We start from the raw sequence: 22,074 nt of genomic DNA, 5'->3' as shown, positions 1-22,074 counted from the left end.
TATCTCTCTGCCATTCCTGTCTTTCTTCAGCTGTCCCCAAAATAAATCTATATAAACAAAATAAACAATATAGAATAAAAAGTTAGCTGCCGAATAACAGAAAGTCGACCAAGATTTCGGAGCAGTCAGCTGTGCACTTCCCCTAAATAATCAAATCATGCACCACCCGTCTGTTTAGCGAGACATGTGTTATGTGGGAAAATCTAAAGACTGTCACTGCAAAATCCACTGCATCTGAATAATTTCCTCCTTTGAACTGTGAAATAGAGTGAAATGTGGAGACTCCTGCTGCTGAATTAGGACATATGGAAATGAACACATCTTAGCAGATATGTGCTCCATCCATATCAGGCAAAGATGTAGGCACAGCACTCAAGGTCAGTGGGGGGTTTTTTCCATGTAAAGACAGTGTTACAAAAAAGACAATCGACACTTCTTCTTGTGTTTTGAGCCAAAGACAATATGACTTCCACTGATCCATAAACTCATTACCAAGAAGCTTTTAACAGGTTCCAAGGACCACGGCTTACTTTTTAAATAAAATATAAACAAGGGAAAATATCAAACCCATTAATCTTTCATTAAGCTCGCCGGATAAAAAAGAATCGCTTAAAGTATCATTCGTTACCATCACTGCGAGTGCAAAAGCCCCCTGCTAACATCAAAGGCTTCTCAAAGAAACAGAGCGGGAGAGAGTCAGTTAGCTGAATTTGGCTGAGAACCAGCTTCTGGTTGGGTTTTAATTTTGACTGGCTCATAATGGCGCTGAAGAGAAAATAGGGACCTGATCTATAATGGTTCTTGTGGCATGAAGGCCTTTTTTTCTGCGCAAACACTCACATAAACAATGCACTGCGGTTAGCGAAAAAAGCAGCGCATTCAGGGTGGATGTTGACAAAGGTCGGGAGCTCATCCTCCTCTTGCACAAGTCTTTGTGCCAGTAAAAGATCAGAGGCTTCCCATGGCCAAAGAATGGGGTGACTCCATTTCAAATACATACACTACACACATGCATGCATGCATACTTGTGCAGCAGAAGGAGGAGTGGCTGTCATGTTTGTGAGGGCTGTGTGACAGCAGTAAGAACAGACTGGCCTGGCTTTGTGTGTTTGGGTGGGGCTTCCTGCAAATATTTAGCAGCTCTTCAGAGGATCAGAGACTATATTCCAAACCTCATCTGCAGCAATTTGAAATATCTTTGATAAACTACTCTGTGGTTAAAAACCATAGACAGTGTACACTATGTGTTTTGAGAACTGGCCAGTGACAGACAGGCACTGCTTAGCTCAAAGAAACAATGCTTTTATTTACACCCCTGTCTCTTCCGTTAGCTCTGTTGCGTTTATCCTAATGCACTAAAACATCCTGGCAGTGATGCCAAGTAGGTTAATAATATGCAGTGGATTACGGTTTTAGCACAGCTCCGCGTTGCTGCTATACTAAAGAACTGAATTAGCAGGGTGTAAAATAAACCTATCGCGACATATTTCCCTGACTCGCAAGCCTGCGCTGTGCTGTGCTGAGGTACATTCATTTCTGTCTCCAGCACAAAGCAAGTGAAGCAGCCTGCGATTGACTTCAGAGGCCCAGTATATTACATGAGTTAGTCATGGCTCATACTGAATTAAACATGGGAAGAAGAATTTCTTTTTATCTACAGCCAAAGTGCTAAATCTGACCACTGCAACCGATACTCGCCCACTTCAAATCCTCCCTTTGATAGTGAAAGGGTAGGAGTTTCAAATGTATCAGTTTCTCCTCATTTTTTTTTTTTTTTTGATGTTTCCGTCGCAAACAATGGTTGATGTTTGCAGCTGAAAACAAAATCACAAAACAGAAAAAACAAAAAGGATTTTTTTGTTCCCCTGCAGAGGGAATGCATCACGCTACACTTTGGTTTCTCTTTCATATGTGCGTTTAGTTTTTGTTTGCTGCACAGGTAGATTTAATCAGCCAACAGCAGGGTGACAGTTTCCTGCCAAATTATCTCTGATTGGTGCACTAATAATTACGGTGGACATGAATAGACCGGCTTCTGTGATCTCCCGCAGTTCCTTTGGAGTTGGATGATAGTCAGATAATGCTCTGTTCAGCTCCGAGGATTTACGGACGTGTGTTTTGGTTTGTGGGACTCATCATTGCTGGTGCGGAGTTGTGATATTTATGGACAAGTAGGGATGAAAGCCTGGGGTCCTGTGGCTAATGAGATGCCGAGGCAGTGGGAATGATGGTTTTAATTACTGCCCAGGACTGGTCTAAAGGGGGCAATTGCTGAAGAGCATGCTGAGTGTCCTAGGTTGGGAGTTCAGACTGATGCCAGTCATGCTGTGCCTGGCTGCCTTTGATGCTCACTCCCCTCTGCTTTATTCCCACATTGTGCTTATTAGATTCTTTGCTGCTGATGCTTCACTGCACCTTTGTTCAAACCAATGCTCTGGACTACGGAGAAGCATAACCACTGAGATTTTAACTCAAAATCCTCAGAAAGTTTCAGTGATGCTGAAGGCAACTTAATCTTAGCTCGAAATTAAATCCACCGTGTGTCCATTGTGCAGAGGCTTTTGCCGCACATGGGGAGTTTGCTTGGAAAAGACGACGTGATGGAGTCCAACATGCATGGAAACTAAAATGGGCGCTAAAACTGAATTGGGGAAGATTCCACCCTGCTGTCTGCTCACATTTCACGGAGGAAGAATACAGTAGATTCCCATGCAGGCCCTGAGTCCTCCCTTTGCTCGGCTGCTCCCAGTAGGAGGGTGTTGCTACGTGTCTGCTCTCTGTTCTCCTGCGGCCCAGCTGTGGACCAACCCTTGTTGACTTTTCAGAGATCACATGGGATCCTCACTGAGGCCAGCACCAAGGGAGGGGGGTTCAGCCTCTGCAGGAGTCTGCTATGGTCAGCAAAGGCCTCCTCCTGCCAACCCTCTGCCTCTTCCCCAAAAAAAGGGAGAAAAAAGGTTGGGCTGGGTAGGGTCTGAACATGTCAGGTATATTCATAAACACGGTATTAAAAACAAGCTTACAGCTATCACTTCCTCATAGCAAACTCAAAAAAAAGATTGACAGTTTTTCACCTTTACAGTATTCAGTGGATACATCAGGGCCTATTTCTTTTTCTCTACCCAGATGTCCCGTATCTATGTACACAAATAATCTCTAACAAGTCAAGGCCGCCACAAGCCAGAGGGGTTTTTTCTTTTTTTAATCAAATGAACAGGAAACAGTACTCCATTATCCAAGTACTAAAGGAAAAAAAAGCTTGAATAGGGTATGTCCTTGGAGCTCATGCTTGCAGGAAGTGTGGATAAGGGGAAGGATCACTTATGAAAAAAGGGTTTTGTATATTCACGACAAGTAAATGTTTTGGTTTAAACAGTTTGACAATTCAGCCGTGCTTTGTGGTTTTTAAAGTATTATTTATATAGTTGTCGGCTTTGCTCGAAAGTGTTGCGCGGACAATGATTTAAGTCAGATGTAAAATCCTCGACATCCGAAGCACACACAATAAAATTAAGCCACTGTTAAGGCTCGCTTTGTCCAGTAAGATCCTGTCTCTCTCCTCCACCAGACGCTTAGTTGCCCAGAGAAACAACTTCAACATTAAAAAAACATGGAAGCTCTATTCAGTTCAGTTTTGTTTATATAGCACCATATCACAATAACAGTCTCCTCAAGGCGCTTAATGTTATAAGACTCTACAGTAATATGGAAAAACCCAACAATCGAGCAACCCCCAATGAGCACGAAAGAAAAACTCCCTTTTAACTGAGGGCAGAAGGAGGCTCAGTGAGGGGAGGGAGTACAATAAGCTGAACCAACATTACTTCATTACTTTAAAGTAATGTTAAGTTTCACAGTACATAGAAAATTCATCCAGTCATCAACCAAATCTGGGTCTATTCACACAGCCAGTAACTTCACATGAGATGCAGGCACTGTAGGAACATGCACACTCCTGATAACTGCACCAGGGCTTCAAACTGCAAGGATATCAACTACTAGACGCACTCTGATTATGATAATTTAAATATTCCATTATCCAAGTTAAGGTTAAGGAGTACTGAATGCATCTCAGCTGACACTGGGAAAAATGAGGTTTACACCCTGAACAGATCACTCTTCCCTCTTTGGGCTAACGCAGAGCAGCACATTGAATTTTTTCAGCCGTCTTCATTCTTCATTTCACTGTTAATACCAGTGTGTATTCAAAATATTCAATGGTATTCAGTTAAAACATCAAACAGGAGAATCTTGTGACTTAAATATTCGATACTGCTTGTTTATCTCGGTGTGCACATCCACACAGTTGGATATGAGGATGGCAGCGCTTTCACAGATTGCATGCTGAAATATGTGCAAAGCTATTACTCTGGTTTAATGTCTTTTCCAATAAGTGGATGTGTTTTATAATATTTTCTCCTCTTCTTTTTTTCATATTGTATTTAAGTTTGTAGGAGTACAATTTATAGCTTATTAATGATTTAAGGCTGTGCAGCGTAATCTAATCTGTAAATGTAGCAAAAGCTCAAATGTATTGATGAATAAAAACGTTCTCTTTGGCATTTTTCGACTGCTTGGAAATGATCTTCTCCTTGTTCCGGAGGACTGATTGTTGGTATTGAACCTCAGCGATTCTGACAACACCAGCTGTGCGGCATCACTAACAAAGCCGGAAACTGTTTTCCGTCTTCGTTATAAATAGACCAACACAGTTTGTTTTAGATTTTACAAACTATGTGTCTGCTTTGACTGCTTCTTCTGCATGGGCTTTGGATACCCGTCAAGAAAAATAACTTTTTTACCCCTGTGATACAGTGCATGGCTGCATCATTTTAAGGAGCCTGGCATCATGAAATGCAAAGTCATTTTACTGCATCCCCCCCCCCGACCCCAATCTTTTTCTGTTTTGTTTCATGCCGTGAAGTGCATCTCTAGCTCCGACCTCAACCCCTAAGGCCACAAAAAAGCTTAAAATGCGTAGACATGGCATGCAAAATATGCCTGTAGTGTCGTGCCGCTTGTATGAAATCTCATGATTGTTTTAAAGGGGAACACGCTGATGTGGAGCAGATTAGGTTCCATGGCCGGGAAGAGAATAATCTAATTTTCCTAACCCGCTTACTGACATTGTGGCACGGTAGATCGCTAATATGCAGAATCCCCTCTTGTTCTGGTTTTTGCAATCAGGGGTTCGAGCTTAATGGAGCCACTGCGATTTACGTTGAAGGAAAGCTTTGATCCTGTTTGGTTTTTTTTTTAAATGACAAAAGCAGGAAATTAGGTTGAAAACTATGAATATCAATATGAAGACACGTTCTTGACGGCGATGACGATGTTCTCGGCTGTGTTGATGATAGATGCAGGAGTGATGAGTGTGTGTTTGTGACTGTGCAGCCAGTTTTGATAGCCTAACTGTGTTGCGTGTTTCCTTTCATCAGCTTCGGGGCCGTAGCATCTCGCAGAGCATGATTAGCGTAAGCGTGGAATCCGCACCGCTGGGGGCTGCAGGGCGAGCTTGAAGCCTGAAGCGCATTCATCAACGTCCCTGGCAGGGTGCACCTTTCTCAGCCTCACACCACTCAGCTTGCAGTCCTCTCTCTGGCCCCGTTTTCTTCTTTTTCTTTCATTTTTTTCCCCCGTTTTTTCTTTTTTCAGTGGCCTTTGTTGTTTTTTTAAGAGATAGGGTGCTTTTTGAAGATTTTTTCTCCTCCTTTATCAAAGCTTTTACAGTACTGGAACATTTTTGGAGGTGCATGTTGTGAGTAATGCTGAATTGCATCTGTAGCTGTTAATGAGCTTACAGAGACATACATCATAGTTGAGGTTTGCTTTTTGGGGTTTTTCTTTTTAGATTGTTACATCCTTTCCTGTTTTTTACCAAACAATTTGACTTGATGACACTGATGTCTCTGCCTTTAGCTCCCTTCAGTCTCCTTCCAGCAGGTAAACAGTGACTAAAGCAGGTCCTTGCAGATTCATCCCTCAGGTCTGAATATGTAATCACTCTTAGATCTCAGACATGAAAGACTTGCGTACATCTTCCTAAAAAATGCCCTCTGAGGTGCCAAGTTGTCTTTTAAATGGTGAGATGTTGAGAAGAGAGGCAAAGTCTGTGAGGAAATAATGGCTCATGATTAGGTAGGCCTTGAAAGAAACTGCTGACTTTGTGTAAGCCATTTAACACATTTCTGGATTAACATTTCTGTCATCATGGTGATAAGTTTACATTTGCACAGAAACTGAATGACACAAAGCCTTCATTGCCTTGGAAAAAGGCCCTCATCTATATAGTCATGAAAAGATCACTCACAGTTATCACTTGACTTTCATTCAGTGAGGTGTACAGCCCTCTTTTGTTCACCTTCATTCGGTTTAATACTAGCTAAAAGAACTGATAGGCTATTTTTAAGAAGATAATATTTTACAGATTATGTTATATAGTGTACACACTCTAAGTCATCCTTGTCAAGGTGAAATTTTAGGAAACATTCTTACAGGTTCTTACTGGCCTGTCGGGTGAAATCTCAGGCCAACAACCAGCAACCATATGTTTAAGGCCCGCATCAGAGGCTGGATGAACTGTATTAGCGGCCAACCTGAGTCTGTAAATTTTATTCTACAGCTTTGCTGACATCTAGTGGCTAAAATTGAAATCACACTTTTTTAAAAAAAATGCACACACAACCACCGTATCAGGTTAAATCACTCCGCTTAAAAACATAGTTCTGGGGGGGGGGGGTGCATTTTGTAATTACAGGTATCCCGTCATGGTCGGGTCCGTTTTGCCCGGATATAATTATAATATACTTATAATATATGGTTGATATGTGGATTAAATACATTATTTAATCTCAAGACGTTTGTTGAGAAAGTCGATGAAACTCAGTAGCGTATTAATTTTTTCAGTGATGCGGCCTATAAGTACATTGTGCACGTTTCATTTTCCTCTTTGACCGGCACACCTGCTGTAAGGGAAAGTTAGGACGGTTTATAATAAGAAAAAAATAATATAAAGTGAGTATTCTTAGTTAATATCATACAACATGTGTTGAAAACGACAGTAAATATTGAGAGTGAGTCTTAAAGTTGATATTGAAATCGATTAACGATAGCCTTACCATTAATGGGCAGATGTTAATTAGCTAACGCATTGGTCTGTATTTATTTGACAAAAAACGCTACAATTTAAAGTCAAAATCTTGGATAACGCATGCAATTAATGTGCAAACAAGAATGCCACATTTTATTCTGTAAAACAAACGTACACAAAAATCTGATTTCTCGTTAGCATGTGGTCATTAGCTAGCATCAGGTTTAACGATTCTACTTGATCACAAAATGGCGGCGGGGTAAAAATAGAGGGCCTTGATGTTTTTGCAAGGGTAAATTTTGGTTGGCAAAAATTAATTGCATTTTTTTAATCGCTGAAAATTTAGAGTATCGCTTTTCATCAGCCGCAAAAATTGAGAGGGGGCGAAAATGACTGGCAGAGCACGAGCGAGATCCAGAGGAAGAGCGCGCGGGCAGGAGACTGCAGCACCTGGAGCGGTAAGGACACTTTTGAATTCACAGTTAAATAATCCTTTAAAAAATCATATTCCCATTACACGCTGGTTAACTACTTTGATTCAGCAGGGGACAGTGGTGCATACAATTTAAGCCGCATGGCTGATAGAAAGACAACAGGCTGATATTTACTGTGCCAAGCCTTATATTACCCAGTGGTCTGTATCTGTAATGTCAACAAGTTATTATGGGTTTTGTTGTTTTTTTTGGTTTTTTTTGTACCCCTCACCCGGAAAAGGCTTATAGGATGTCCTCACACCGCTGGGCATGCGCACTGGACAAGTTTGTGAATTCAAAACTGGAGAAGGAAATCATCTAGGCTTTTCAAATTGGTACCATATGAGTTAAAAGGTTGAGGGATGGCAGTGCCGACTGCCAGTATTTTTCCCTCTATACTGAAATTTGCCTCAAACACTCACCAGCAGGGTTGCTCCATTTGTTTTTGTGCTTGTATTATCAAGATCTACCTCACTACATAAAATACCTTGAAATAATTAGCTGTTAACCCATTCTGTCTAAATAAAATAGAAGTGACTCATGAAACTAAGAAAAATTATGTGTCAGGACTGCATTTCTGCATATTTTTGTCACAGTGGGAATTCTCCTCTCCATTATCCACAGGACTCACTGTTGTCATTGCCCATACTCTTTGAAAAAGGCATGTACTGCATAAAACATGCTCAGCATTTCATTTACAGAACTTAATTGTTCTTCTCACCTGTTAAAAGTGAAATGGCACACAGTGGCAGTCATTTCTAAAGTTGGACTTTAAATCTGAAGTTTTCTAGATTAAAATGATTTTACATAATTTTGTCTCACCCTGTTGCATAAAATGCAGAAACAAGCCAAGGTGTGAAGAACATTGTTTTCCAAGCTTAATTCTTTATTTACTACAGAAAATACTGAGAACTTGCGGCATTAATGTGCTGTGGAAAATGTAAAGGGAAAACATTCTCTCTGGTATATTTATCTCATTCTTGGATGCGCACATTAAAAGTAATTGTCAAAAATGTGTCTGCATGGTCATTCTTTTCACGAGAAAAGAATGACCATGCGTAAAGCTACGTCACTTCTCCAACCTTCTTTTTGTTTTGTTTTCTTTGTTTTTTTTTTCTTCAAGAGTCAGGCCCAAGAGCTGGCGCCAGCAGCTGCCCCTCCCCCAGAGTCGGGGGACCTGGGTGGTAGAGGGAGGCAGAAAGGTGCTCCAGGACCCTTCAGTGCAGAAGGTGCAGTCAAACAAAAAGTCGAGCTACATTTCTTTTGTTAAATATCTTTATTTTTCCTTCTTTACTCCATTTATAAGTAAAGTTAAAAATGTAAACTGATGAGGACTGCACTGCAAAGGAAACCATCTCTTCTAATTGTGGAAAGAAAGTCCGATTCGATAACACTTTCTGTGCATTGCTAGAAATGTAAAATGCAGATTATATATTTGTAGACCGACACTATTGCCTTGTTGTTTTTTACATTCATATTAGTGCATGTGGACTGTTAACAGTCTTCATTTGTTTTCATTAGCTCTTCTACAGATTTCAGCTGGATTTCAGCAGGTGAAGCTTGGAGAAAGAGGTGGACGCCGCCGGGATTTTCATGATGCAGGCGTTAACACGAGGCAGGCAATGGAGCATGTGAAGGAATCCAAATGTGGTCAGTAGTTTTAAATCGAAACGATGCCAAATGTAACTTTCTGTAATCTGTGTTGAGGTTTGAAAATTACTACTTAAATTCTGTGTGTGTTCACTTCCACAGGAGTAACTGGTAATCCCATTCAGCTGACCGCAAACTTCTTTCGCATCCTGTCCCGCCCTCAGTGGGTTCTGTATCAGTACCATGTGGACTTCAAACCACAAATGGAGTCGCGACGCCTGAGATCTGCGCTCCTCTTCCAGCACGAGGAAACACTTGGCTCAGCACGGAGCTTCGATGGAGCTCTGCTTTTTCTGCCGAACAGATTGCACAGCAAGGTAGTGTGATGCTCCAAACATCGCGTGTTATGAAGAAAGTGTTTGTGCACGCAGATGGAATTGCCTGTTCGTTATCATTGTAAAAAAGTTGGTTTCCATAAATCAGTCAGCCTGAATGATCAGGTTAGTGTTAATCTCTTGAGAGATTGGAGTTATTGATTGCAAAACACTGAATTCCTGTAATTCTTTCAAAGTAGCAGTTGTTATATTATAAATGGCACAGGAGTTGACAAAGGTGTTGCTTGGTGGCTTGGAAAGTTGTGGTCTTTTGACAAGTCTGGATTTTCCTCTTATTGAGTGTCTAACCCTCGTGTTTAGGAGACTGTGGTCTATAGCGAGACCAGAAATGGAGAGAAGGTTCAGATAACAATCACCCTGACGAATGAACTGCCACCCTCTTCACCAGTGTGCATTCAGTTTTACAATATCATATTCCGAAGGTAAGCTTTCCACCTTTCAGAGCTGCTTTTTAAAAAGTGCTGCGCAGCAATATTTTTCGAATGCGTCTGCCAATTTAATGAAGTGATTTGCAACTGATTCGTAGTTTATGATTGTTGATCGGTAAAGTAAATAGTTGCATTTAATTGCAAACATTTTGACGTTGGTACAACTCATCAAAGTATTTTTGATGACTGGAAACTTTAATGTCTTTAATTTCTACAGGATTTTGAGAATTCTCAACATGCAGCAGATTGGACGCAACTACTACAGCCCCAGTGATCCCCTTAACATCCCACAGCACAAGTATAGTTCTTTTGTTTTTTCTTATATTAAAATTTAAGGCCTAACATTAACTACACAAGTTTTTGTATGTATCAACATGAGTGAACTTATAATTTTTCTCAGTACACAGTAACATCGACCGTCTGCAGGCAAAGTCCTCACAGTTTTTGCCCACTCATACATGATTGTGCCAAAGCAATGTATTCTTAACTGTTTTAGAAATTACGTAATTTAAAAAAATAATTATTATTATTTGTATTTATTTAAAATGTTATGCTAGGTTGACCATCTGGCCAGGGTACACCACCAACATCTTGCATTACGAGTCATCTATCATGATGTGCACTGACGTGAGCCACAAGGTGCTGCGCAGTGAGACAGTCCTCGACTTTATGGTCAACTTGAGGCAGCAATGTGGAAGTCAACGCTTCACTGAGATCTGTGAGAAGGAGCTTGTCGGGCTCATAATCCTCACGAAGTAAGATTTGCATTTAGCATCTTGTTTTTGTACTTGTGATGTGTATCACTCTAATGCAGAGGTGTCGAACTCCAGGCCTCAAGGGCCGGTGTCCTGGAGGTTTTAGATATCACCTTGGGTCAACACACCTGAATCAAATGATTAGTTCATGCCTACTTCAGGCCTCTGGAGAACTTCAAGACATGTTTAGGAAGTAAGTTAGCCATTTAAATCGACTGTGTTGGATCAAGGACGCATCTAAAACCTGCAGGACACCGGCCCTTGAGGCCTGGAGTTCAACACCTATGCGCTGATGCATTAGTTTCACAGTGCTTATGTGTAATCATGTGTGACTTACTACTTGTGTTTATTTCCAATGTTTAGGTACAACAACAAAACCTACCGGATTGATGGTATTGCTTGGGATCACACTCCCAGCAACACATTCAAGAGGGGAGATGCTGACATTTCCTTTAAGAACTACTACAAGAGTGTGGGTATTGTGCACTCAACATTAAAAAAAAAAAACCCTCAAGTTCTCATTACATGGACTATTACCGGCAAAGGCAAATATAAGAAATGCAGCACATGGAGCTAAAATTATCTAACTATTTAAGGGGCTAAAATTCAGATTGTGCAAAATTTAAGAAAGAATTTGCATTTAGTGTCACTGGTGCAAAGTTTTTAAAGTGCTGCAAGTAGTAACTTCATGGTAAATTGCCTCAGATTCAGTCCACACTCAAATATTTATACTTCCTGTTCTTAGCAATATGGCCTGGACATCACTGATGAAAACCAGGTGCTTCTGATCAGCTATGTGAAGAAGATGGGTCCTGCTGGAGCGCCACCTCCTGGTCCAGCCATGCTTATCCCAGAGCTGTGCTACCTAACAGGTTTAACCTTATTCTGTGCCGTTTGGCCCTTTTCGGATGAACGTGCCTCTCTGTTCATCTGCAGGCATCTGTAAATATACGCTTCACATCTAAGGACCTCAGTCCGTCTGCATTAAAGTTACAATGCTAATCTTACAAACATGTATGTACCACTTTCAACAAGGTACAAGTCAGAAATCTTTGCAGTTAGATTCACTAATAGTAATCCACAAGAAGGTATTTAGTTTGTTTATTCTGATACCTGAAACATTGGCCTCAGATGTGTTTTACAAGGAAGTTGTTTTATTATAACTAGCTTTTTATAGGAATTGGATATTTTACATTTTTACTGCCACAGTCATCTGGTCACAAGACTATAGTCAAGAGCGTGAAATATGTAAACAGGCTCTGAAATACTTAAGTGGTTATTGATAACGAGGAGTTTTTAATCTGTTCAGAAAACATCTGTGGCAAGTCATTATTAATGTAACTGGTTGTGTTTAACAGGCTTGACTGATAAGATGCGGGCTGATTTCAGCATCATGAAGGACTTGAGTACCCACACCAGACTGACCCCAGAGCAGAGGGAGGGACGCCTCAACAGATTTATCACTAATATACAGAGGTAGGTGACAGTCACTAGTGTAATAGAAATAAACGGATTGTTTTGAGTTATTGCCTAGGTGGTCTTTAATAGCTAGGCAATAATATATAAAACAAGGATTTAGTGTTAACACTGGACTTGTCGCATCTATAGTCTGCTTAAGAGGAGAGGTGATTTTTGAGGTATATATTTTCAATTGATCATGACAATTAAAGCTCTGAATTTTTTCCCTAGAAGTTGTCTTCATCTCAGACACACTTTGGGTGTTCTGATAATATACACAAAAGTTGACTGCAGATTTTTTCGTCATTATGTTCTGTCTGTAAGATTCCTGGCTTTAATTTACAGCTTAAATTATTTCACAGGAACGCTGACGCGCAGGCCGAGTTGGATAAGTGGGGACTCAGCTTTGATAAGCAACTTCTAAATCTGGCTGGCAGAGTCCTCCCTGTGGAGAGGATTTACCAGGGGTCAAGATCGGTATAATTTCTTCTTCTCAGTTAATTAAACAGATACATTTAAAGGCTCATTTAATATGTTTAATATAATTATCACATAGTATGACTACAACCCCTGGGCCGCTGACTGGGCCAAAGAGATGCGTGGATTAGCTGTGATGAGCGCTCCTCCGTTGAACAACTGGCTCCTCTTTCACACCCGTCGTAACGGCAATGAAGCCAGTTCTCTTCTACAGACCCTCAGCAGAGTCTCAGGCCCACTGGGAATCGCCATGGGAAAACCTGTCATGTGAGTTTAGCATTTTTAAGTATTTCTGCAACACATTGTTTTATCACAATGGACTGTCATGTATGTAAAGTGAAATTTTTGACAGTAACACTTGTAGTCTTTTTTTCTTGTCTTTTAATTCACAAACGTTATCGTGCATCCTTGTTTTTCTGTAGGATACAGTATGAAGATCATCAGGAGTCTCTCCTCGCAGCCCTGCGGCACAGTGTTGGACCCCAGATAGAGATGGTTGGTGATGTGTGAAGTGCACACACTTGTACATTTACATTTCAGTTTTCAGGTCTAAAATGTTTTTTATGAACCATATTTGCACTTAAATGCTCGAATTGTAGCCATTTTAGTTATGTCACAATGCATTTTTGTCATCAGGGATCTTAATTTTGACGTTTCCCAAAGTAGTACCAGACCTCAGGGTGTTTCTGTTTGTTAGGTGGTGGTAGTCCTCCCCAACAACAGGAAGGATAAGTATGACAGCGTTAAGAAGTTCCTTTGTGTGGACTGCCCCACTCCCAGCCAGTGTGTGGTGGCCCGTACCCTCAGCCGACCTCAGGCACTCATGACTATAGCTACAAAGATTGCGCTGCAGATGGCTTGCAAGATGGGAGGGGAACTCTGGAGTGTGGAAATCCCTGTAAGTCCCACACAAACTAAATACTTCAGATGTCAGAGATTAAAGTTTAAGGTGTTTTGGAAAGCAAAGAGTAGTAACTTTTGAATTGATTAGACTTTCTGGTGCTTTAGATGAGAATGTATTTTTTTTTTCTCCTTTCATCCAAAACTGGTTTGATTGGGTTCTCAAGGCCTCTGACTGTCCTTGGGAGGACTTCTTAAAAATAGATCCCCAGTTTGATCTCTGGAGGTGCAGAAATCATCTATGGTTCTGTAGCTGTCCAACATTAAGAAAAAGAAAGAAAATCTGCTAAGTCATACATCCGGAGCTACCTGCTATGGCAACCCCTTGTGATATTGTCATGTTTGTGCAGCTCAAACAGCTGATGATCGTGGGCATCGACTGCTACCATGACACCGCTGCTGGGAAAAGGTCTATTGGTGCTCTAGTGGCCAGTCTCAACCAAAGCATGAGCAGGTTGGTTTTTGTAACTGAGGTGGGAATTCACACTGGGAGCAGTGCAATGCTCTCGGTTATGTTCAACATGTGCAAACAAGGCCTCACTTGGCGTTTTGTGTGTGTGTGTGTGTGTGTGGTTTCCCAGCCTTTAAATGCAATAGTACAGTTAATGATTCAAATGTTTTTCAAGGTGGTTCTCAAAGTGTGTGCTGCAGCACAAAGGTCAGGAGATCATGGATGGGCTGAAGAAGACTTTGAGTGGCAAGTTTCTTTTGTCATTTCAAAAACTTTTACTTTTAAATACACAGAGGATCTCAGAAACTGTCTTAACACTTTGTTTTCCAGCTGCCCTGAAAGAGTATTTGAGGTTCAATGGCTGTCTGCCTTCACGCATCATCGTTTACCGAGACGGAGTGGGGGATGGGCAGTTGCACAGTGTGGTGAACTATGAGGTTCAGCAGATCATGGACTCCATCAAGTCAATGGGGCAAGACTACAAGTGAGTTTTTCCATCTCCAACGGTTATGGTGTTTTTTAAATCTCTCTAAAAACCGTTGCCCTCAGAGGCAGTTAAATTTGCACTGTGGGGTTATTGATAACACAAATGGTCATACATGATTCCTCAGTGATTTGAGAATTGTAAGGACAGTAAAGTAAAATGACTGGTTGGAACATGGACGTTTTTGTAGTGCTGTTAGTATCTATTCCTGAGCATCAAAAGAACAAAGTTGAGATTATTTAGTAGAAGTGTCAGGTTTTCCCAGAGCCTCTGTCCTTTTGTTGTAGCCCAAAGCTGAGTGTGGTGGTGGTGAAGAAGCGCATAAGCAGCAGGTTTTTCGCCCACATAAATGGCAAGGTGTCCAATCCTCCTCCTGGCACCATCGTTGACTCAGAGGTCACCCGGCCAGAGTGGTACGTCTTGTTTTGAGGGGTTTTTTGTTTTGTTTTGTTTGTTTTTAGCTGTTAACGGTCTTTTGATATTTACATAGGAGCAGTTGTATTGTGACAGTACTGTTGCACGTTTGTTTTGTAGGTATGACTTCTATATTGTGAGCCAGGCTGTTCGCAGTGGGAGTGTCTCACCAACCCACTACAATGTCGTGTATGACACCAGTGGACTCAAGCCAGATCACATGCAGCGGCTCACCTACAAGCTCTGCCACATGTACTACAACTGGCAGGTAGGCTGGCATCAGAGTGACCTTTTTGAGTAGAATTTTTTCTACACTGAAAATGTTGTCTTCATCTAACCTGGTCATAATCTGGCGTCTTTCTCCTCAGTATTTTTAAGGAGTTTTCATTAAATGATGACATTTTTGAATGATTGACTCTAATTTAAAAATTTACAAAGCAATACAGCTTAATTTTAATGGAGGGAGAATATCAGTCAAAAATCAATGAGTGATATAATTATTTGATCCCCTACAACCCAGCCAGAATTCTGACTCAAATTGGCAAATTACAATCAATGAGTTCAAGAGTGTCTAATTATAAAGCACACCTGTCTACAGAATCAATTTCTTCAATTAATTATATTTTTCAGTAATTGAAAAAGAGCTGTCAAAGGACAACAGGGACAATGCTGGAATGGGATGTAAGAAGGTGACAATTACTGGTGCAATTATCTGGAAATATAAAATGACCATCAGTTGCCCTCGGTTTGGAGCTCCACATACGATCTTTGCTCATGGGGTGCACAAGAAAGGTGGTCATCAGCACAAAACTACATGCCAGGAGCTTGTTAGAGATCTGAAGGCAGCTGGGACTACGGACGCCAGGAAGGCACATGGCACACCCATCTTAAGTTCCCAGTGAACAACTAAATGATTTAGAGAAGGCTTTGAAAGTCCTGCGGTCAGATGAAACCAAAATTGAGCTCTTTGGCATCAGCTCAACCCGCTGTGTTTGTAGGACAAGAAATGCAGAGTATTACCAAAGAACATGATCTCTGCAGTCAAACATGAAGGTGGAAACTTTTTACTTTGGAGGTGTTTTTCTGATAAGAGCACAGAACACTAAAGGTGGGTCCGAATTAGGGCTGCCACAAACAATTATTTTGATAGTCGACTAGTCACAGATTATTTTTGCGATTAGTCGAATAATCAGATCATCATCCATTGGACGTAAAACGTACAGCTTATTGCACCAGCAGCATCTGCTCTTATATAACTATCATTAGTTTACAGCTTTAAGTGTTTAAGGTATGTGCTAACTAAAAATAAAGACAAGATGATAGTTTATTTGAATGAAATCTGCAGATTGTTTCGGTGGAGTTTAATAAACTCAGCTGTTGCTCCTTGCTATCTAAAATATAACAGGACACCGGAGTATATTCTCGAGCATCTCACACTTCTGATAATCAGTTGTCTGCTTGATGTTTATTCCGCTGTGTAAAAACTATAACTTTAATCTCAGCCAAACCGATTTACTCAGGAACAAATAAAATACTAAAAAAAAAAAGCCAAACGATAACATTTTTAAGTTATCTAAGTGACTTATATATGCCCAAGACGGCGTTGGGTTTGGAAACGATTTGCCGGGAGTCCGGTGTTCTCACCGGCTCTGGTGAGCTTTGAACCCCGGCTCGCTATCGAGCTGGTGGGTAACAGACGTCTCCGAAAACGTCGGAGCGCTTTTGAAAATATGGGGTGTCTTGATAAACTGAGCAGATATTTGAGGTTTACACAGTTACATTCTCGCCTGAAAATATGTTAAACGTTTATTTTGTGCCCCAGAAAGAATAATAAGAGTAATATTAAAACTAACTAGCTGCCGCCATTGTTGGAAACTGAGCAGGGCCGCGCTACGAATTCTGGGACAAAGCTTCTTCTTCTTCGAGGTTTAACGGCAGCTGGCATCCTTGTACATGCAGTGCTGCCATCTTCTGTTTCAGTCCGTTATTACACTCTTAAATACTACTACTTATTCCTGCGTCTTTTGGGATCTTACAAAGCTTCAAACGACACGTCAACTATTAAATTAGTCGTCGACGATTTTGATAGTCGACTAATCGTGGCAGCCCTAGTCCGAATCAGTCTTCCAGCATGATGATGACCTAAAACATACCGGCCAAAGAAGTAGTACATTAAGGTCATTGAGTGGTCTAGTCAGTTTCCAGACCTCAATTGTATAGAAAACCTGTGAAGGGAGCTTAAGCTTTGAGTTCCCAAGTGGCAACTGAGAAACCTAAAGGATTTAGTTTCTGTAAAAAGGACCGGGCCAAAATCACTCCAGAGATGTGTGCAAACCTGGTGACAGACTATACGGCTGTACTGGCCAAGAGTTCCTTCACCAAGTACCCACTTGTGTTTTACTTGTGTATCAAATACTTTTTTCACTCTGTGACATGTGAATCCATTCATAACTCTGATGTAATGGGTTTTTTTCTGTATTTGTTAAAATGAAACTGCCATTAAAAATTAGACTTCATTTCTGTGTAAGTGAGCAAACGTATAAATTCAGCAGGGATCAAATAATTTTCCCCAACTGTGTAAATGTCACTGACTTTGGCATTGTGTTGGTCATGCCTGATTGTTTTTCTTTGTGCTTTAGGGGATCATCAGAGTGCCCGCTCCCTGCCAGTACGCCCACAAGTTGGCTTTCCTTGTGGGTCAGAGCATCCACAAAGAGCCCAATATGAAACTGGATGACCAGCTTTTCTACCTTTAAGGATAAAAAGGCCCAGAAATTTGTATAGAAAAGAATCTTATTTACTCATTTTTGTTGTTTGAGCTTAGTTGTTGTTTCGGAGGCAAATTGAATCCAATAGTTCGATCAGTTATACTTTGAGGATCTGTTTGGGTCTAAGTGATGGGAAAAGTCTGTATTTGTTGAGAATCTATAATCTTTGGTTTTGTTATATTTGAGCCTTTTATTGTCATCATTTGCAGCACAACAAGTTTTAGACCTAGATGCTGTCTCTCACTTTCTGCATTCATTTACTCACAAATCAATAAATCTGAGTTTGTAATTCCTGGCATTTCAAAGCAAGTCAGTCCAATATTACATTACAAAATATCAAATTTATTTATTTTTTTATATAAAAGATTGCACATGCACACCCACACAATAATTTGTAACCATCAATATAGGCTGATAATTCTTATCATAAAGCTAGCACACAGTTGCAGACTTTTAAACAATATGGTCTTCAAGACACCATGGGGAAAGCTTAAACTGTTTGATTATAAATTTAAATGTACAAAAAAGGCAGTCTGAAAATCAAGTATAAACATTTAAAAACAATTTTACAAATGGACAAAGTACAAAAAGAGCAACAGTCACTCAAAATGAAGAGAAGCAATGTCTGAGGAAGTGGTCTGTAAATAGGAAAAAGGTGTTCTTCAGTTTACTGTAGGTGCAGATGGCGGTCTGGCCGAGAATTGTACAGAAAGCATCAGAATGTTTTGCATACATTCTTGTTTGTTTTTTTTTTTCTTTGTTTTTGGCAGTTTCAGTTAAACTCTTGTGTATAGAAAATAGTCTGGATTTAAACGGCATGGGAGGATGAAATGGGAAACTGAATGATGTAAGGTAGGAGGAGGTGGACTGTTCCATTTCACGCACAAGGATGGACATCTGCACAATCCCTTAGGGCAGCTTTGAAAATACATTGGCCTTCAATTCATTGTACATTCACTACTCTACATTAAGGTGTAGATATATAGATATATATCGATATACAGTACTTGTATCCTGCACCAACATAAAGTGGGACACTGAACAGGCATCACTGACGGATTGGCTTGAAGAAAAGTATTTCAGATCGAATATATTTTGGGTTAGGAGGACAGGAGGGGCAGCATAGAGGTAGCCTTGTGTCTCACTGTTTACTATGAAGTCATCAAACCTGTAGCATTTAGTGAAGCTCAGAAGTGTTGCATGTTAGAAATCCACCGCAGTACGATGGCTGATTTGATCTGCCGATGCCATATCGCACAGTAACTATTTCTTTAATGCAACAGTGAAGTCTGTTTCTACTGTAAAGTCATGTTTTAATTTGGGAGTATGGTGTCAACTTTTAAAAAAATCTCCATACATATGAATTTGGTATAGGGGAGAATTTTCAAAAGTTTTTCTAGGATTACAAAAATGTTTATTTTTGAGAGGTTTAACAATAAATGGACGACAACACTGGAGACTTGAATAGTTCTACGTAAGCTCTGTCGCATGGAAACACAACAGTCACACAATACCCTGCATGTCACAAGTTGGGATTGACATTTGCGAACGGCTTTTATGAAGTAACATAAATGAATAGTAGGCATGAAACTGCATGCTCTACTGGATAAAGTACTACCCATTGTGCAATTATAAGGCAAATACATGGAGGTTGGATATACTAGGCATTGTCATTTAGGCTGATTTGACTGCAAAGACCCTGTAGTAAATACAGTATGTGCTTGTTGCTGACACGTCTCTGGGGAAGGAAATATGCCTATATCACAGCTGTTGAAGTAGGGCAGAAGAGAAGGAGTTAATTCTGCTGATTTGTCAACGTTTACTGCACAGTATGTCAGCTATGCTGACTTAAAGTACTGCATGCTCCAGGTTCCACACTAACCCCCATTGCATTGTATGCGATCTGAAGGGGCCAGGAGGGAATGTGCTGAAGTAAAGCATGCAAACCTTGTGTACAATTTACGACTGGCTGTTTTGGACTAGCTCAAGTAAAGACACTCAAATCCATCTTCACATCAAATTCAAACTGGACTCCAAGGTTTAAGTGAGCCCTCAGTATTTGAATGACATTCTGGTTTCTGTGTACAACACACTTGACTCATGATGTCTCTTAAGTGTTGCACTTGACCAAGCAGAAAATGGAAATCGCTGCAGGCTCCGTCTTTCCTTTCTACAGCAAAATCTCATCAGCCAGAGAGTTGGAGGTAAGATCACTACATCGTCCGACATTATGAGGTCTTGGGACTGTAATATGAAATGTTTTTGAAAATATGTAGTGGATACTGTTCGACAAAGTACAAATATTCTAGTGTACAACAGATGTAAAAGAATAAAGCATTTGCTAAGCTCACAAATGCCACCTGTCCACTGCATTTGGATGAGTTTGTTTTTTAAACACTACAAGGATATGGCTGACACTCTCCAAGTATGTCAAGAAATTATTTTACAGCGCCAAGTCTTTGCAATAGTTTCTTCCCTTTGGAGAGCAGTCCCTTTTTCTTTTTGGAGGAGTACATGTCCATTGGGGCCCTGATGGGACTGCCGGGCCCCACGGTGGCGGGGCCAGAGCCAGGGATGTGTGGACGCACTGTGGAAGAGGCTGCTCTTCTGGGCGGACCCGATTTTTCCAATGGAACCTAATGGGAGACCCGTAAGGGACAGTTGAGGGTGTTAAAAAGCCAACCGTCTCTAACACCTCTGTCACTACTCCCCTCCTTCTTTTAAGTCCTTTCTGTCTCAGCTGGGCCAGCATAGCTCTGAAGTCTACTGCCCTCCCTGGATGTTGACCCACCCCACCCACTCTGTCAGGTAGAAACAGTGTTTGTACATATAGCATTTTTTTAATGAAGCTGCTATGAATAAACTACAGGAACATGGAATTTTAGACTTGACATTGACTAACTTCCACATCAGTTTAAGGTGACAACATTTCCCAACACTGTCTGTCAAAGGCGGGGCAGTTCCTCTCACATAAAAAGATACATTTGCATTTTGGGACAGATCTACATCACATTCACCTTCCTCCCTCTTACATATACATATTTACTGATACAACTGGGTTACAGAGAAACTACCAGCCACTCTTCCTTTTCTGTAATCATGAGCTAAAAGGCTCCTTTAAATTGCACTTTGGGACGACACAGGACAAAAGATCACATTTGTACGAAGTTGTGTTTATATATACATGTGTCAACGCACAGTAATTTACACACAGGTAAAAATGAAGTGTGATTTTGAAAGCTAGTCTACGTGACCTTTGAGAGAAAATTGTTTGTCCAATTACAAGTCAAAGCACAAAATAAAATGCACCACTGCTCAGAGTCAGGCTTCCGCCTTCGCATTTTAGCTAAATGCTAATGCAGCTGTTTTGCACGGCACCTTCAGTGCCATTTGCAGTGGTCGCTGTGCAGCAAAAGTTGCATAGTCTCACTTGAATTAAGAACCAGTTCTTGGTCGTCAACTAGCTAATCTTGGTTCACAGGATTAGGACTGATTTGAAAACCAGATCACAAACAAGAAAAGGCAAAAAAATAATAATAATAATAACAAAAACCATCCTAAATTTGGCTACAGGAAGAAGAAAAAACGTGACAATTTGAAGTGTAAAACCAAACAAGCTTGTTTAAAATGTTTATTTTTGTGAATGTGGTTTTGCATAGAATTGCTCGATTTTCTGCTTTTCCTTGATTTTACTGTATATCTAATTTGAACTGTTATTTTCCAGATTTGAGGGTCGCTGTGCAACAATGGCCTTTTAGCTTACCATGACTTACAGCAGGAGACTTGCTTCAGGAGACGGACATTGTCATGTACAACACTCAGAGAAACAACTGAAGATACCACACCTTTTTTTGTCTAATGCATTGGCTAGGGTTTCTATGTCCTACCAACAAACAGCATCAAGTTTTTTGGTAACACAGAGAAGTTTCCTAAAACAACCTACAGGAATGTCATACAAAGTATACATGTTGCATACCAGAAACTAAGGGTACCCATGACATCTGCATTAGACGAGGGGAGCGTAATCTTGGTATCCTCAGTTGCTCACTTACGTGACGGAAACAGAGCCTTTAAGGTGTGAAATGAACACTCTTCTTCTGTTTTGCCAAGCAGGTGAGGAAAAGAAATAAAAAAATATGGTGATGGCATTTCAATAGTTTGCACTATGACAATGGCAAATTAGAACACAAGGAAGGAAATATCTAATGACACCTATTAATATATTCTTTTTTAACAATTGCATTATTTGTTAAAACACAAAAATAACATCACATATTTACATTTAGTAAAGAGTTACTTCTGAAATGATTCTCTGATGGCAACATAGGCTAAGTGACCCTTGCGTGCTACTTTACAAGAAAGCAATTTACAAAACAAGGTGTTCAGGAGCA

General features: G+C 40.5%; 2 protein-coding genes across 18 annotated transcripts in view; one reads left to right on the top strand and one right to left on the bottom strand.

Moving 5' to 3' along the window:
* Window positions 1–6,907: 6,907 nt before the first annotated feature.
* Window positions 6,908–18,301, top strand: piwil1 (piwi-like RNA-mediated gene silencing 1). The gene is made up of 21 exons (XM_084946495.1): window positions 6,908–7,014; window positions 7,437–7,548; window positions 8,687–8,792; window positions 9,085–9,213; window positions 9,316–9,530; window positions 9,849–9,970; window positions 10,194–10,274; window positions 10,534–10,731; window positions 11,095–11,203; window positions 11,477–11,603; window positions 12,090–12,207; window positions 12,552–12,666; window positions 12,746–12,933; window positions 13,089–13,161; window positions 13,364–13,564; window positions 13,917–14,020; window positions 14,193–14,263; window positions 14,348–14,501; window positions 14,789–14,914; window positions 15,036–15,183; window positions 17,555–18,301. Exons 2-21 carry the CDS (start codon window positions 7,480–7,482, stop codon window positions 17,669–17,671), a joined length of 2,571 nt encoding a protein of 856 aa, XP_084802621.1. The 5' UTR covers window positions 6,908–7,014; window positions 7,437–7,479; the 3' UTR covers window positions 17,672–18,301.
* The window catches only part of rimbp2b (RIMS binding protein 2b), a 116,432-nt gene continuing 112,362 nt past the window's right edge, over window positions 18,005–22,074 (bottom strand). For 11 of the 17 annotated variants that reach the window (XM_084946493.1, XM_084946482.1, XM_084946483.1 and 8 more), the window contains one exon: window positions 18,005–20,319. In XM_084946493.1, coding sequence (XP_084802619.1) covers window positions 20,122–20,319 — 198 coding nt within the window. In that variant the 3' untranslated portion in view covers window positions 18,005–20,121. Of the gene's footprint in view, window positions 21,781–22,074 lie in introns of all 17 variants that reach the window. The other 6 variants (XM_084946494.1, XM_084946487.1, XM_084946480.1 and 3 more) reach the window with 3 other exon arrangements.

This window comes from Perissodus microlepis, chromosome 12 (genome assembly GCF_051167445.1).
Source record: "Perissodus microlepis isolate ML-2025 ecotype Zambia chromosome 12, ASM5116744v1, whole genome shotgun sequence".
NCBI classification, from domain to species: domain Eukaryota; kingdom Metazoa; phylum Chordata; class Actinopteri; order Cichliformes; family Cichlidae; genus Perissodus; species Perissodus microlepis.
The sequence above is the reverse complement of the archived record's forward strand: the minus strand, read 5'-3'. Positions and strand labels throughout refer to the sequence as shown.

Bases quoted from the DNA above. Each gene is read 5' to 3' on its own strand.
- piwil1 (XM_084946495.1), top strand. From the start codon at position 7,480: ATGACTGGCAGAGCACGAGCGAGATCCAGAGGAAGAGCGCGCGGGCAG. The intron at 11,604-12,089 runs GTTTAACCTTAT...TGTGTTTAACAG, and splicing joins AGAGCTGTGCTACCTAACAG to GCTTGACTGATAAGATGCGG. The intron at 12,667-12,745 runs GTATAATTTCTT...ATTATCACATAG, and splicing joins TTTACCAGGGGTCAAGATCG to TATGACTACAACCCCTGGGC.